The sequence below is a fragment of the Mixophyes fleayi genome, chromosome 8, assembly GCF_038048845.1.
Source record: "Mixophyes fleayi isolate aMixFle1 chromosome 8, aMixFle1.hap1, whole genome shotgun sequence".
NCBI lineage: Eukaryota > Metazoa > Chordata > Amphibia > Anura > Limnodynastidae > Mixophyes > Mixophyes fleayi.
Genome location: NC_134409.1, coordinates 98,358,392 through 98,372,485, shown reverse-complemented (window position 1 = coordinate 98,372,485; position 14,094 = coordinate 98,358,392). Strand labels below are relative to the sequence as shown.

Genomic DNA, 14,094 nt, shown 5'->3' with positions numbered 1-14,094 from the left:
ACTGACAAACCGAAACACAGTTGTACAAAAATAAAATGTTTGTTTATACAACATTTTACAACTTTTTATAGCAACAATGGAACTGCTGGAATCTGAACCAGATCTGAAAAATGCTGGTTGCAGAAGTAAAATTAGAAAACATTAAAGCCTTATAGCCCAGTGTTGTGAACATAGGGAACTTACAGTTATTTATAAGGGATGAATCCTAACTGCAGTGTAAATATGTTATATCAAATGAATCCATTGATAAGTTCAGCCATGAAAGTGTGTAAAATGTGAAGACAGAAAGTCTGATGTAAATGTATTTGATGGCTTTGCACATTCCAGTCTGAGAAGATAGGAGTGTCATCTGTGGCAGCTTCAAAGAGCTCTTGCTGTGAGATATATCCTGACACAAGGTAGTTTTTTGGATTCCTGAATAGACTTTGTGGGGCCGGTCACAGCTGGACATCCTTGCAGCCCAAGGCAGCATTTTGAAGGCCTATACAGGTATATAGAAATATGAGCTTCAAAGAAACATGTTTTGATAGTTCATATTTTAGGGAATCCGGGTGCCATTTCATACTGAGGAGCAGAAATCACACCGTGAATGACAGGTACGGGTGTTATCCGGGAACAGCTAAAATCACATATCTTTGGAAAAAGTACATTGTCAAAATTTCGTCATGTTTGGTATCAAATGTGGACAGAGTCATAGGGGATTTATTAATGATAAAATTGGATCGATGACGCTCTATAGAAAAGTTAGTAGAATTGGTTAGTAAATCAGGCAACATGCAATGGTGATTGAAAAAGTGTCACAGGCCACAACCCCCTGGGGTTAGAAAAAGGTGTGGAAGTGTCTTTAAAAGGCTGAGACCAGGTATAGCAAGGGGTCAGACTTTGGGAAATCAAATCACATTGATAAGCTGTCCATCTTCCTTGTCAATTTCCCTTGGCCAGAAAAGACAATTCACATAAGTTCCATTCTGAATGTAACCCCTTTTATGTTAAACTGTTTTGCTTGTGTATGTTATCTCAATATATTGTTTATTATTTTATATCTATATGCCCTGTACTTTTGTATATTAAATCTATTATTTTAATATGTTTCGTCCTTGATACTCTAATGAATCCATTAGCCTGTTAAGAAATAGCTCGACCAAGTTAACCCTTTAAATGCCAGTGTGTGATTTGTTGATACATTTGATTAACAAGCTGTGTGTGCTTGCATTTACATTTGTGCAACAGTCTGGAGGTGTGAAGAGTTAACCCGTTGCTTGCTAGTGTGGGTCTTGTTAGTTTATGGATAGCTAGAAGTCTTGTGTGTCAGTATATTGGGGGTCCTATTGCCCATATTCAATAGGTGGTGGCAAACCAGAATTGTGTAGGAGTGTGAGCGCTGTTTGGGGGAGATTCAATAGGTCTATAACCTGTGCGATAGGTAAAGAGAGACTGCGAGCTGGAATCGTGTGACCTCATATAGCAAACACCCACAAAGTCACGGCAACTGGGAGTGTGTTCGTTATACCCACAATAACAATATTCCAAAAATAAAGCCAAAAAGCATGATGCACTCAAAACAGATAACAATATGATTAAAATACAATTGTTATACAGTGAGCAAAGATGCAGATCTTACAGTAGCAGCACAGTGGCCTAGTGGTTAGCTCATCTGCCTCACAGCACTGGGGTCATGAGTTCGATTCCCGACCATGGCCTTATCTGTGTGGAGTTTGTATGTTCTCCCTGTGTTTGCGTGGGTTTCCTCCGGGTGCTCCGGTTTCCTCCCACACTCCAAAAACATACTGGTAGGTTAATTGGCTGCAATCAAAAAAAAAAAAAAATTGACCCTAGTCTCTCCCTCTCAGTCTGTCTGTCTGTGTATGAGTGTCTATAGTAGGGAATTTAGACTGTAAGCTCCAATGGGGCAGGGACTGATGTGAATGAGTTCTCTGTACAGCGCTGCGGAATTAGTGGCGCTATATAAATAAATGATGATGATGATGATGATGAACTGTACAAAATGTATGTAGTATCCAATTATGCCTTAAATAAACAATTATCTCTACAAATTAACTTAAGAGATGCTTTTTATTTCTTAATACATACTAGTTGTGCCAGTGAATGAAGCTTTCATGTGAGCAGCAGAAATAAATGAGTGAAAAACATGAAATATTTGCCACATATTTTAAGTGCCCCACTCATGAGAGCTTAGATTGTAAGCTCTCACAATCCATTCCTCCTTCTCATCGTTTCCTCCCTCCCTCCTCTTATCCACTTGCTTCCTACTCCCCTCCCTTGCCACCCTTGGCTAGTCTTGCCATCCTTGTAATTGCCCGGGAATTGCCCTTTGTAATAGAACCCTTCTTGAATTACTACTTGTATTTGCTATCTGCACATTTCAGTTCTACTAGTGCTGTGGAAATTTTCTGTTAGCTATTGTTTGTGTGAAAGCGGCAATGTCGGGACCCCTCTCTTAACAGTTAACTTGCGTGGTACTGACATTGCCGCTTTAAATAAAAATTCATTGAGGGCGCACTGACGTCAGACACTACTGGCGGACACCTGTGCATTCGGAAGAAGCTCCTGTCAGTGTTCTGCTAGGATTGGATATGTGGACAGTCACTGATCAGGCAAGTCTGTGTATATTCTTATCTTTTTCCTTCTCAAATCGGTTTTCTTTTATAGGTGTCCTTAGCGTCGGATTTATCAGCATTGGCGAAGAGACTATCACCGTCACTAACATCACTAAGAGAGCCATTTTGTGGGCCGAAGGTTGTGTCTCACTGATATCACTAGTTCCTAGATAGGCTGCATTCTCATGAACGTTTGTTCAGCCTACAAAATGTCTGTCTCTACCACATGTAGGTGATGGATGCAAAGGGAAGATTTTGTACAAAAATATTTCTGCTAGCAAGATCCAGTGAGCATGTGAATTACAAGAACCCATGTGAAAAACAGAGCTATAAAAAAAAAAGGAAAGACATATGGCAGCAGCTTTGTTTGTAAAATATGAAGAGTCCAGACAGAGATCTGCCATCAGTCAAATAATTAAAATAAATGTGGCCATTTCATAGTAGGTCGTGGAGATTTAAACCAGGTGTTAAACACTGCTATGAATTCACAGTTTTGCCTCTATTTGCAGTTTTAAAATTACCTTTGAGTATTGATACTCTCATGCCACCAATACTGTGGTCTGGAAAGCAGAAGTATTTTCCAATCGGAGTCAAGTTTCTTATTATTTATTGTGCATCAGTGAAGGTTCATACCTGTGTACAATTTTTTTTGTTCCATTAATATAGGAGTCCCTCAGTATGGCTTTTTGTGTATAATACTATAAATCACTTTTATAATATTTTTTAATGAAAAAGACATGTGGAATAATGACTCTATGAATGCGATAATGCATGCATAGAAAATTCACAGGTGAGGTATGAACTTTAATGTGTTAAAAACCCTAGCACAAGACCTGTAAATGTGTCCATGAAGAAACTGTTTTCGCTTAAACCTACTGGGGAAAGCAGAGATGGAGGTAGTAGGGCTTCAAAGCACACAGACTTTAAAATATACTAAGGTTCACTTTAAATGTTTTAAACAACTGAATCCAGTTATTTTAATATATGTAGTTGTCTTCTGCAATCTATGGCCCTCATATAGGTGGCTGAACCGTATGCTCTGCTAGAACAGGTTGTCTGCCACTACAGCAATGTGCAATTTATTTAGTCATATGACAGAAATGTAGACAGGGAGGGACATTCGGCCAACGAGTGAACTTGCGCAAAGTCCAAAAAAGTTTCAGCAGTAACTGCCATATACAGCTCAACTGGTAAATAAACATACAATGCAACAAGGTAGAAGTGGGGCACTAGCGAGGAACAACATGACTCACCATGACATCATTTTTGGCATACTAAACATTAAAAGGTACACAAACATATAAAGTGTACATAATTATGTTTTATTTATTATTTAATGCTGGAATAAATGTCCCTATATGCTGAAACTACAGATGTTAGTTGTAGCTTCTCCTCATTCACAAAGGATTGTGTCATTTTACTTGTTGCAAACAATACATAGCTGTTATGATCTTAGAGAAGTGATTCTCAGCACTTCTGTGTTCTGACAAACTGCCAACGCAGATTGAGGTGACTAATTGTTTTATAATATAGAAGTAGGCCAAAATCTATATAAAACTTCCTCTAAATAATATCTGGATAAATGAAAAACATACTGGTAGGTTAATTGGCTGCTAACAAATTGACCCTAGTCTGTGTGTGTGTCTGTGTCTTAGGGAATTTAGACTGTAAGCCCCAATGGTGCAGGGACTGATGCGATTGAGTTCTCTGTGCAGCGCTTCGGAATTAGTGGCGCTATATAAATAAATGATAATAATAATAATGATGTCATTGAGTATAATTGATGAATTTTGATTTAATTACTTCAGCGTTCATTACAAGAATGTATGTATTATGCGGAATAAAACACTTATTATCGCTTATTTACAGGCGCCACAAAGTGTCAGCAGTGGCGTATATAGAGCATGGGGAAAACAAAACAAAGCAAAGCAAAAACAGGACACAGCCTATAGGGCATGACAATAACAAAGTTCAGCAAACTATCAACCCAGTAGAGCATAGGACAAAACAGGTCAAAACAGGACAAGGCATACAGGGCAGAAGAAAAAGTGCAGTAAGTAATCAATCCACTAGTACTAAGGATGCCTAAGTAGAGGGCAGGATACTAAGAATCTAGAGAGTGGAAGGGGGAGAGAACTAAAGCAAGCAAGAGATGGGAGAGAGGAATAAAGCAAGTTTTACCTGTGCCCTAGTGAGGGCGCAGCTAAGAGTATTAAAGCCAGCAAGGCGAGAAGACAAGGGAGAAGATGAGATCAAGGATAGGGGGTCTAGATATGAGGAAATCAAGTAGGGTAGCCGAGGGGAAAGAAACAAAAAGGAGGAGGATACAAGGATAAGAGGGCCCTGCTCACGAGAGCTAACAATCTAGAGGGGAGGGGCAGACAAACAAGAGACACAAAGCAAGAAGTGGGGGTGGAGAAAGTGGAGGACTGGGGAATGAAAAATGAGCAGGTATAAAGATGATCAGAGGGGGAAAGAAAAGGAGGGCAAGGAGTACCAAGACTGGTGAAGAGGGAACATGGCATGGAGGAGATAGGATAGACAGGGGAAGGGTAAGCTTCCCTTAACATATGAGTTGTAAGGGAGCATTTGAAGGTGTGCAGGCTAGGAGATAGCCTGATAGAGTGAGGGAGATCATTCCAGAAAAGGGGGTGAGCACGGGTGAAGTCTTGAATGCGAACATGAGACGAGGTAACCAGATTAGAGGTCAGGCGGCAGTCGTTAGCTGACCGAAGGGGGCAAGATGGAGTATGAATGGAGAGGAGATCGGAGACGTAAGGAGCAGTGGAGTTAGAGAGGGTTTTGTAGGTGAGGGTGAGGTGTTTGAAGAGGATCCTGTGGCAGAGGGGAGCCAGTGCAGTGCTTGACAGAGAGGGGAGGCAGATGTAGTTCGGCAGGAGAGGAAGATAAGTAGGGCTGCAGCGTTGAGTATGTACTGAAGAGGAGCGAGAAAGTTGCAGGCGAAGCCAATAAGAAGGAGATTGCAGTAATCAAGGCGGGAAATAATCAAGGCATGGATGAGAGTTTTGGTTGCATCAATGGGAAGGGTCTGCTACGAGCTATATTGCAGAAGTGATATCGGCAGGATTGCGTGAGGGAATGGATGTGGGGGACGAATGAGAGGGATGCATCAAGGATGATACCCAGGCATCGTACTTGTGGCAGAGAGGAGATGATGGTATTACCAATAGTGATTGAGAGGGTGGGAGGTGGGGAGACCCTAGAAGGAAGGAAGACAATAAGTTCAGATTTGGCTATGTTTAGTTTGAGGAAACAATGGGACATCCAGGAGGAAATGGCAGAGGCGCAACGGGACACTTTTGAGAGGACAGAAGGGGATATGTAGATTTGGGTGTCATCGGCATAGAGGTGGTACTGGAGGCCAAAGGAACTGATGAGTTCACCCAGTGAGGAGGTGTACAGAGAAGAGCAGAAGGCCAGGATGGAGCCCTGAGGGACACCAACGGGAAGTGGCAGGGATAAGGAGGAGGAGCCCGATGTGAAAACTGAGAAAGAGCGATTAGAGAGATAGGAAGTGAACCATGAGAGGACAGTGTCAGAATGGACAAAGGTGCTAAGGGTGTGCAACAGGAGAAAGTGATCAACTGTGTTGAAGGCTGCCGATAGGTCCAGGAGGATAAGGGGGGAGTAGTGGCCTTTGGATTTGGCAGAAAGAAGATCGTTTGTGACCTTGGTCAGGGCCGTTTCCGTGGAATGGAGGGGGCGGAATCCAGATTAGAGAGGATCGTGGAGGGAGTGGTCTGGAAGATAGATGGAGAGACGGTTGATAGACAAGGCGTTCGCGCAGTTTCAAGGCAAAAGGGAGCAAAGAGATTGGTCGGTAGTTGGACAGGATGGTGGGGTCAAGATTCGTTTTTTTAAGGATAGGCGAGACAAGTGCATTTTTAAAAAAAAAATGGGAAGATACCAGAGGAGAGGGATAAGTTGAACAAGTGGGCAAGGTGTGAGCAGGCAGTAGGCGACAGGGATCTAAGGAGGTGAGAGGGAATGGGATCAAGAGGGCAGGTAGATGGAGGGGACGCGAATAGAGAAAGGACTTCCTCACCCGAGGTGGGGCGGAAGAAGCACAAAGGATGAGGGTGGAGAGCAACTGTAAAATTATTAAGGATATTAGATGGCCCTTGCGCAGAGATCCAAGACCTGTATAAAAGTGGACGACCTGTGGCCTTGTACCTTCATATGGTGGCAGAACTCTTCAATGACTCATAATATTCTTAGCATTTACAGTAGGAGCTACAGTATCCTATACATAACACATGAAAATTAAAATTTTGTTTGGATGACAGAAAATGAATGATTTGTTAATAACAATACTAATAATTCAAGCAGAAGTGGGAAAATGGGCTTTCCAAGCACAAAATACTAGCAAGAACAACCCAGTCAAAATATCAAAAATACAAAATGCATAATCACACTAAACAAACACAACAAAGGCAGAAATGGCCACCTAATCTGAGCAGCCAGGGAGTGTATAATTTGGGAACGTGTGGTCAAATCAGAAGTATATAGCAACCAGGTCCTAATAGCCACTATTAGGGGTAAATTCCTTTTGGTGCATTGTGTTTCCAAAACAGTCCACAGAAATGCACCACCTCAATTTTTTTTAATTCAAATCTCCAATTTGTTACTGTATTAGCCAGCAATGTGCGCAGCCAGACATGAAGGCGATGTCCGACAGCACCTCGCGCACAACTGAATCTGACCCTATTGTGTGTTGTAAAAGGGTAACCCTGCATATCGTAATAACACACAACTCATGTGTTTTTAGGCAGTTGTTTTGTAACAGAAATTAATGGACTCAGGCTTCTTAAACTACCTAATATTCTGGCAGAATTCTGTCTTCCAGGCCTTTGCAATATTATCCTAGAATGAAGGCACCAAAATACATTCTAAAAGCTAGTGTTTATGCATTCACATGGACTTCAAGCAAGCTACACATGTTTGTAAAACCTAGAACAATGAATATTATATGAAATTAATAAAACTATAAAGCTTTAATTGCGACAAACAGGTATTTATGGGTGTTATATTTTACAGGTAACGTAAGAACGTAAATAATTGATCAGTTATGTGTTTCAATAAAAAATAGAATCACACAGCAAGAATTAAGAGTGCCTAAATAACTATATATAAGAAACAGCTTTGGCATTTCCACACACACCACCAGATATTTATTTACAATGAGGGAGGCGAAGAATGACAGAACCCATTGACTACGCCCACATAGCGTAAATTGCGACCCGCATTGGTCTACAGAAAACGTTTACATGCCAGTCTCTACGCTAATTGGCTAGCACCGCGAACTGCTCTCAAACTATTGGCTGACTCGTCCTCCAACCCAACAGTAATAGGCTTAACTTCCATTGCTAAGCAACTTCTCATTGGCTGAAAGGGAAGGGGCGAGTGGTCGCAGAGCACGGAACCGTCAAGCTGCCTTTTCCTTCAGTACCTTGCAGCGTCAAGGACTTACCGATTCGCTGTCCCACCGGTGTCGCAAACGCGTTACCTAATAGGAAATCCATAGCTCCCCGCGGCAGCTGCTGCTCTGCGATACGAACCACTGCTTGTGCTACGAGGCGTAATCACATGACACTCAGCCTAGGTCACGCCCTTTCCAGGTGACATCATTCTAGGACAGCTTTCATGTAACGCCCCTCGTGTCTTCGCTCTGCCCACACAGGAAACACGTGTCGGTCACAGGGCTCAAATCAGCTGAGTTATGTCTGCTGCGCTCTTGTGATAAAAAAAACCAAAAAAACATTACTGCACCGTATATGTCCAATATGAGGCTGGTTCCTCCACATATCTCTTGCTGAACTATGCACCTTTAAACCACTTGTAAGATTGATTTACAACTTAGTGTTGCGTAACAAATGTATTTCGTAAGAAAGTCCCTAACGATGGGCCTGATTCATTAAGGATCTTAACTGAAGAAACTTCTTATTTTAGTCTCCTGGACAAAACCATGTTACAATGCAAGGGGTGAAAATTAGTATTCTGTTTTGCACATAAGTTAAATACTGACTGTTTTTTCATGTAGCACACAAATATCAACTTTAAATTTTAGTGTACAAATAAGCTATCAAGTATTTATGTGCTACATGAAAAAAAAGTCAGTATTTAACTTATGTGCAAAACAGAAAACTAGTTTGCACCCCTTGCATTGTAACATGGTTTTGTCCAGGAGACTTAAAATAAGAGGTTTCTCATGTTAAGATCCTTAATAAATCAGGCCCGATGCTCTTATGTTCAGGCAAAGTGTGACCCGCGGGTCATCACTCAGGTTCATAGAAACGTGAAAAACTCCTACAAAATACACTAGAGTCCAGCGTGAACCCAAACCGATGAAACCCCCGTTTTGTTATCAGTCCGGCACAAGTTTATTGGGTGCAAGGTGCGGGACCTCGATTGCTCATAAGAGGACCCGACATCTGCTTTCCATACAGGGTCTAGAAGTTGAGATCGGCGTTGCAGAGCCCTTATCCAAATTTTGCTATGTAACCTGTTGATTTACTGTTGCTCCCCTAGTACACACCCTTCATCATTTATTTATATAGCGCCAACATATTCCCTAGCACTTTACAATTGGGGACAAATACAGTAAGAAACAAACTGGGTAAAACACAAAGAGGTGAGAAGGCCCTGCTCACAAGCACCCTTAAACTGCTTGAGTTAGAGGCCTTTTTGTTATCAATCTTCTGCTCCTCCAGTTGTCGCCAGTTTTGAAGTGGACTAGAATAGAACAACTTGTAGTTAATCTGATTGGAATTGTTACAGAAGCACAGAATGACATAATAATATTAATATTGTGGGAGCATTAACCCCTGCAAGCCGAACAGTGCATTTTTGGTCCCCATAGCAAAATATACACTCTTCCCCATATCCTTGCTGTTAAGGGGCAAGGGGAGGGGCGAACTGCCTTTGCCAGGCTTCCCTCATCTCCAGGTGTAGTGGCTGCACACATGATTTCTCCACTGTGCTATTGTGTGCAGGCGAGGGCTGGCAAATTTTAGCGCAGGGGGCAAGTTTTGACTCAGCAGCCTATTTTAAAGAGAAAAAAAATGCAGGTGGCCCACTGACCCAGCCTAAGGTAGCCCACTATGGGACTGACTGGGGGACACATGCTCTCAAGCCCAGCCTGCCCCTGGTTGTGTTATTATGTTAGTGAATACAGGGGTGCAACTACCAAGGAAGATGGCATGTATAATTGGGATCCAGGCAAGCAGGAAACCACAGATAGCGTTAGTGGAAGGAACAGTGTTTCATAACTGCAGAGTAGTGATGTGAGGATCATATAAAACTGAGAAGGGAGATTGTGGTGTTAAAAGCAATCCTATGAAACAAAGTCCATTCATTTTCTGTGGATGGCTGGGTGTCTCTATCTATGTAGCTGCACATTAAGCATATAAAGGGCTAGAGACAAATATTTATTCTAGTGACCTATGTGCTGTACAGTTAAAGCTGGTGACCACTATATAACATACTTGCCAACTCTCCCTGAATGTCAGGGAGACTCCCTGAAATAGGGGTGATCTCCCTCACTCCCTGAAGAGTCTGGCATTCTCCCTGATGCTGAGCTAGTACAAGACGTGGTTGGCTTCGCCATCTGTGGCATGATGACACAGTTCAGAAATTGTGTCCTATGTCCCTGTATTAATGCCTATGGAGGTGGCCATTTTCATGGAGACCAAGATTTAATCAAAGACTGACAGGTAAGACAACATGACTTCAGCAATGGAGACAGAAATGTAAAAGACACTTCAGTCTCTAGAGATTCATTAGCTGCTTTTCTTTAAAAGTTGCCTACTCTCCCAGGAATGTCCGGAAGATTCCCGCATTTCTGGGAGACCTCCCGGGAGAGCAGGGCAACCTCCCGGTTCTCGCTCCCGCAATAGATAAGTGGTGGGGGCGGAGTTTAATGACGCAAATACCGCGTCATCTTAGCCCCAATCGTGACAATAGTTTAGGGGGAGGGGCCAAAATGATGCGATTCATCAAGCCCTGTTCCCGCACGCCCACCTCCCCCAGGATCTCCCTGAAGCCAACGAGGAAAAGATGGCAAGTATGCTATATAATGTAGACCAAAATACCTCTTAACAGTCCACATATTTTGAATGGGACAGATTTCTGGAGTTCAAAAGGGTTACATACATAAATGAAATGGGTGTGACCTCTCCAGAAATAGACATGTTTTAAAATAAATAAGGTGAATGGTCTGATTTGCTGGTCAGGAAAGTTAGAAGTCCTGTGTATTATATATAATATATGACATTCAATATAGTCTCCAGCTTCTATGTTATATAGACATGAACCTCTGGTAGTTACAAAATAATGCATAGCCCAATATCTTGTGGGCACTTTGCAATATACTCCCCATTTATTGTGGCTAATATGCAATACAGACTTCAGACTTTAGTAGTGCAAGGGGGGAAAGGACAAAAAATAAAAACGGAATAAAGAAATATAAAGTGGAAAAATACTGCACCAATATAATTCACAGATTTGTATATCCTCATAATCATATAGATATATCTTCCCTATTATGAAAGCAATATTACATTTCTATTCATCATATATTTGTTGTATTATTCTTACCTATGGGAAGGTGCCTTTCCTCATGACTATTTTGTATATGCTCAAAAAAAGAAAAAGGAAAGAAAGTAATTTAAACAGAAAGCACTATCTATAATATATTGGCCCAAAATATGGCTAATATTTTATATTCATATTTTGGGCCAATATATTATAGATAGTGCTTTCCGTTTAAATGACCTTCCCTTCTTTTCTTTTTTCAGACATCAGTTTTCAGTACATACGATTAAAGGTAGAATGTAATCTTGCAATGTGACGTCTGGTGGATACCAGGGCCGTAACTAGGGCTGTGCGATAGGGGCGACCGCCCAGGGTGCAACACTGAAGGGGGGAGCAGTTTGTGAATATTTTAGGTTCATTTGGTTAAAATTGAGGGCTAGGGGGGCGGCATTTTTGTTTTTCGCCCCAGGCGCTAGAATTCTAAGTTACTGCTCTGGTACTATTAAAGAGAGGCCACAATCTGGTGACTACAATACCATACCTCCCAATATTTGGGTAGGAGGCCTTGGGATGGGGGGCGTGGCTAAGGCACAATGGAAGCATGGTCACATCATAATGGAGGTGTGGCCACACCGCGCTTTAGTGCACAGCGCTTTTGAAGTGCTAGGCTGCCCTGTTCTCCCCTCCAAACATCTTCACCAGTGCTCACAGCACCAATTCATGTCATGCAGAGCCGCAGTGAACAGAGAACACTTCACAACTTTCCCAGAACAAAGCTGTCCTGAACAGGATAGCGAGACAGAGTCCTTAAATTGGGACTATTCCACCTAAATCGGGATGGTTGGGAGGTATGCAATATAGACCAAATAAGGTAAATTTCTGAATGCAAAGATTTTGTATTATAAAATAAGGCAGAATTAGCAGCTGTCACAGAGGCATGGATAAACTGGACCTTGCTCAGAGAGTGTGCAGTTCACTGAGATCATGGTAGATTTTATTTGTGTAGTTATACAGATCTGGTTATAGATAGTAAAGAATAAAGTGATAAAGTGAGTCCTAGATTACGCCTGTTTTTTCAGCCTTGCATTTGCTTTAGCTTATGAAAAGAATTTGATAGCCTTCCAGCTCTTTCCTCTCGATTATTCCAAGTTTGCATTGCATTGTTCATAAACTAGAAATCTCCACCTATAAACTATTTTTATTTTATAGATTTTATAATGATCATGGCACATACAGTTCACGTTACTGCGTTAGAAGTGTTTGAATCTAGATCTGCTACTGGCTGTTGCTTAAAGCAAACATTATGAGCCTTATTCATTAAGGTACTTAGGCAAGAAGTTTCTTACTTAAGTCTCTTGGACAAAACCATGTTAAAATGAAAGAGGTGCAAATTAGTTTTCTATTTTGTACATAAGTTAAATACAGTCTGTTTTTTCATGTAGCACACAAATACTTGATAGCTTATTTGTACACTGAAATTTAAAGTTGATATTTGTGTGCTACATGAAAAAGCAGTATAACTTGTACATTTATGCAAACAGGCTTTAGTGGGTCATAAGGCTGGTGTCACAAGGGAAGGTTTTTTGCTCCAGGAAAAATCTGTTTTTTTTTGTCTATGTTCATTTTCAATTTGCTGTCACGGTATATTATAAAGTTAGTCAACATATATGTCTAGGAAGCCTAGTATATGATGCCATGGTGCAAGAGTGACATTTTAAATTGAACTGTATGTAAGGGATTATTTGCTTCCTAATTATGCTCTACAAAAGTCAGGTGAATCTCACAAGGTATTCTAAGACAGTGTTTCTCAAACCCAGTCCTCAGAACATCTAACAGTGCATATTTTCCAGGTGATAAGAGAAATAATTATACCACCTGTGGATCTGTTACAATGTGTCAGTAATGAATACACCTGTGCTAAAGCAAGGAGATATGGAAAATATGCCCTGTTAGGGGCCGAGGACCAGGTTTAAAAAACACTGTTCTAAGACACAATTTTCAGCCAAAGTGTATCAGTGTCCTATTTGGCTACAAGCTGGATGAGATTTGGCTATTCGCAGCACAGATTCTGTGCACTCAAACTGATAGCAGTAATTTCTAGACCGTATCTAACTACATGTTCTATAGTAATCACTAGGTTTCAATATGATTGTTTTCATTTTAATTGGTGGTGCAGTGCGCCAATGTCTATCATTGCAAATGTATTGATTTTTGTAATGGAAATGTATTGATTTCTGAGACAGTATGTCATGTTGGAGGAAATCCATCCATAGTAAGCAGTCGGGAGGTTCCAGCCAGCCCACAGCAAAGAGGCGCTGTAGTAGCTATACCAGATACCCAGATGTAAGTGGTTCTAGATGCCGTGAAGGAGCCTAGTGGTATGCAGTTGGCATGTCTCTGGTGGCAGGCGACACCAGACCAGATGGCAAAGTAAGCCCATCCGGTCACAATTGGTATCGTGTTTAGGCAAATTTTTGTGCCATCTAATGTTTTTTTTGTATATCATTTTTATTGAAACCGACATAATACATAGGGCATGGTAAAACACATTCCATAATAAAAGCAAGTTTGACAATTCTCATTGGGGTATGAGATTTAAACTTTACAATGACTAACAGACTAACAAGAAGGAGGTTTGTACTTCGACTGTGGCATCTACATATATGTATGTGTGTATATGTGTGTGTGTGTGTGTATATATATATATATATATATATATATATATATATATATATACACAATGTGTGTGTATGTATATGTATATATATATATATATATATATATATATATATATATATATATATATATATACAGTAAACCCTTTAGTACTGATAATAATAAACTCATCCCCACGTTCAAAGTATGTACCCCCTTAGTAGCTATTCTTTGGTCATCACTAGATAATAACACCATATACATTAAG

The 14,094-nt window shown here is 40.9% G+C and overlaps 1 protein-coding gene across 1 annotated transcript in view; it reads right to left on the bottom strand.

Moving 5' to 3' along the window:
* TOM1 (target of myb1 membrane trafficking protein) overlaps positions 1-8,265 on the bottom strand; it is an 80,942-nt gene extending 72,677 nt beyond the window's left edge. Inside the window, exon 1 of the mRNA XM_075182987.1 lies at positions 8,110-8,265. Coding sequence (XP_075039088.1) covers positions 8,110-8,161 — 52 coding nt within the window. The 5' untranslated portion in view covers positions 8,162-8,265. The remainder of the gene's footprint in view (positions 1-8,109) is intronic.
* Between the last annotated feature and the right edge of the window lie 5,829 nt (positions 8,266-14,094).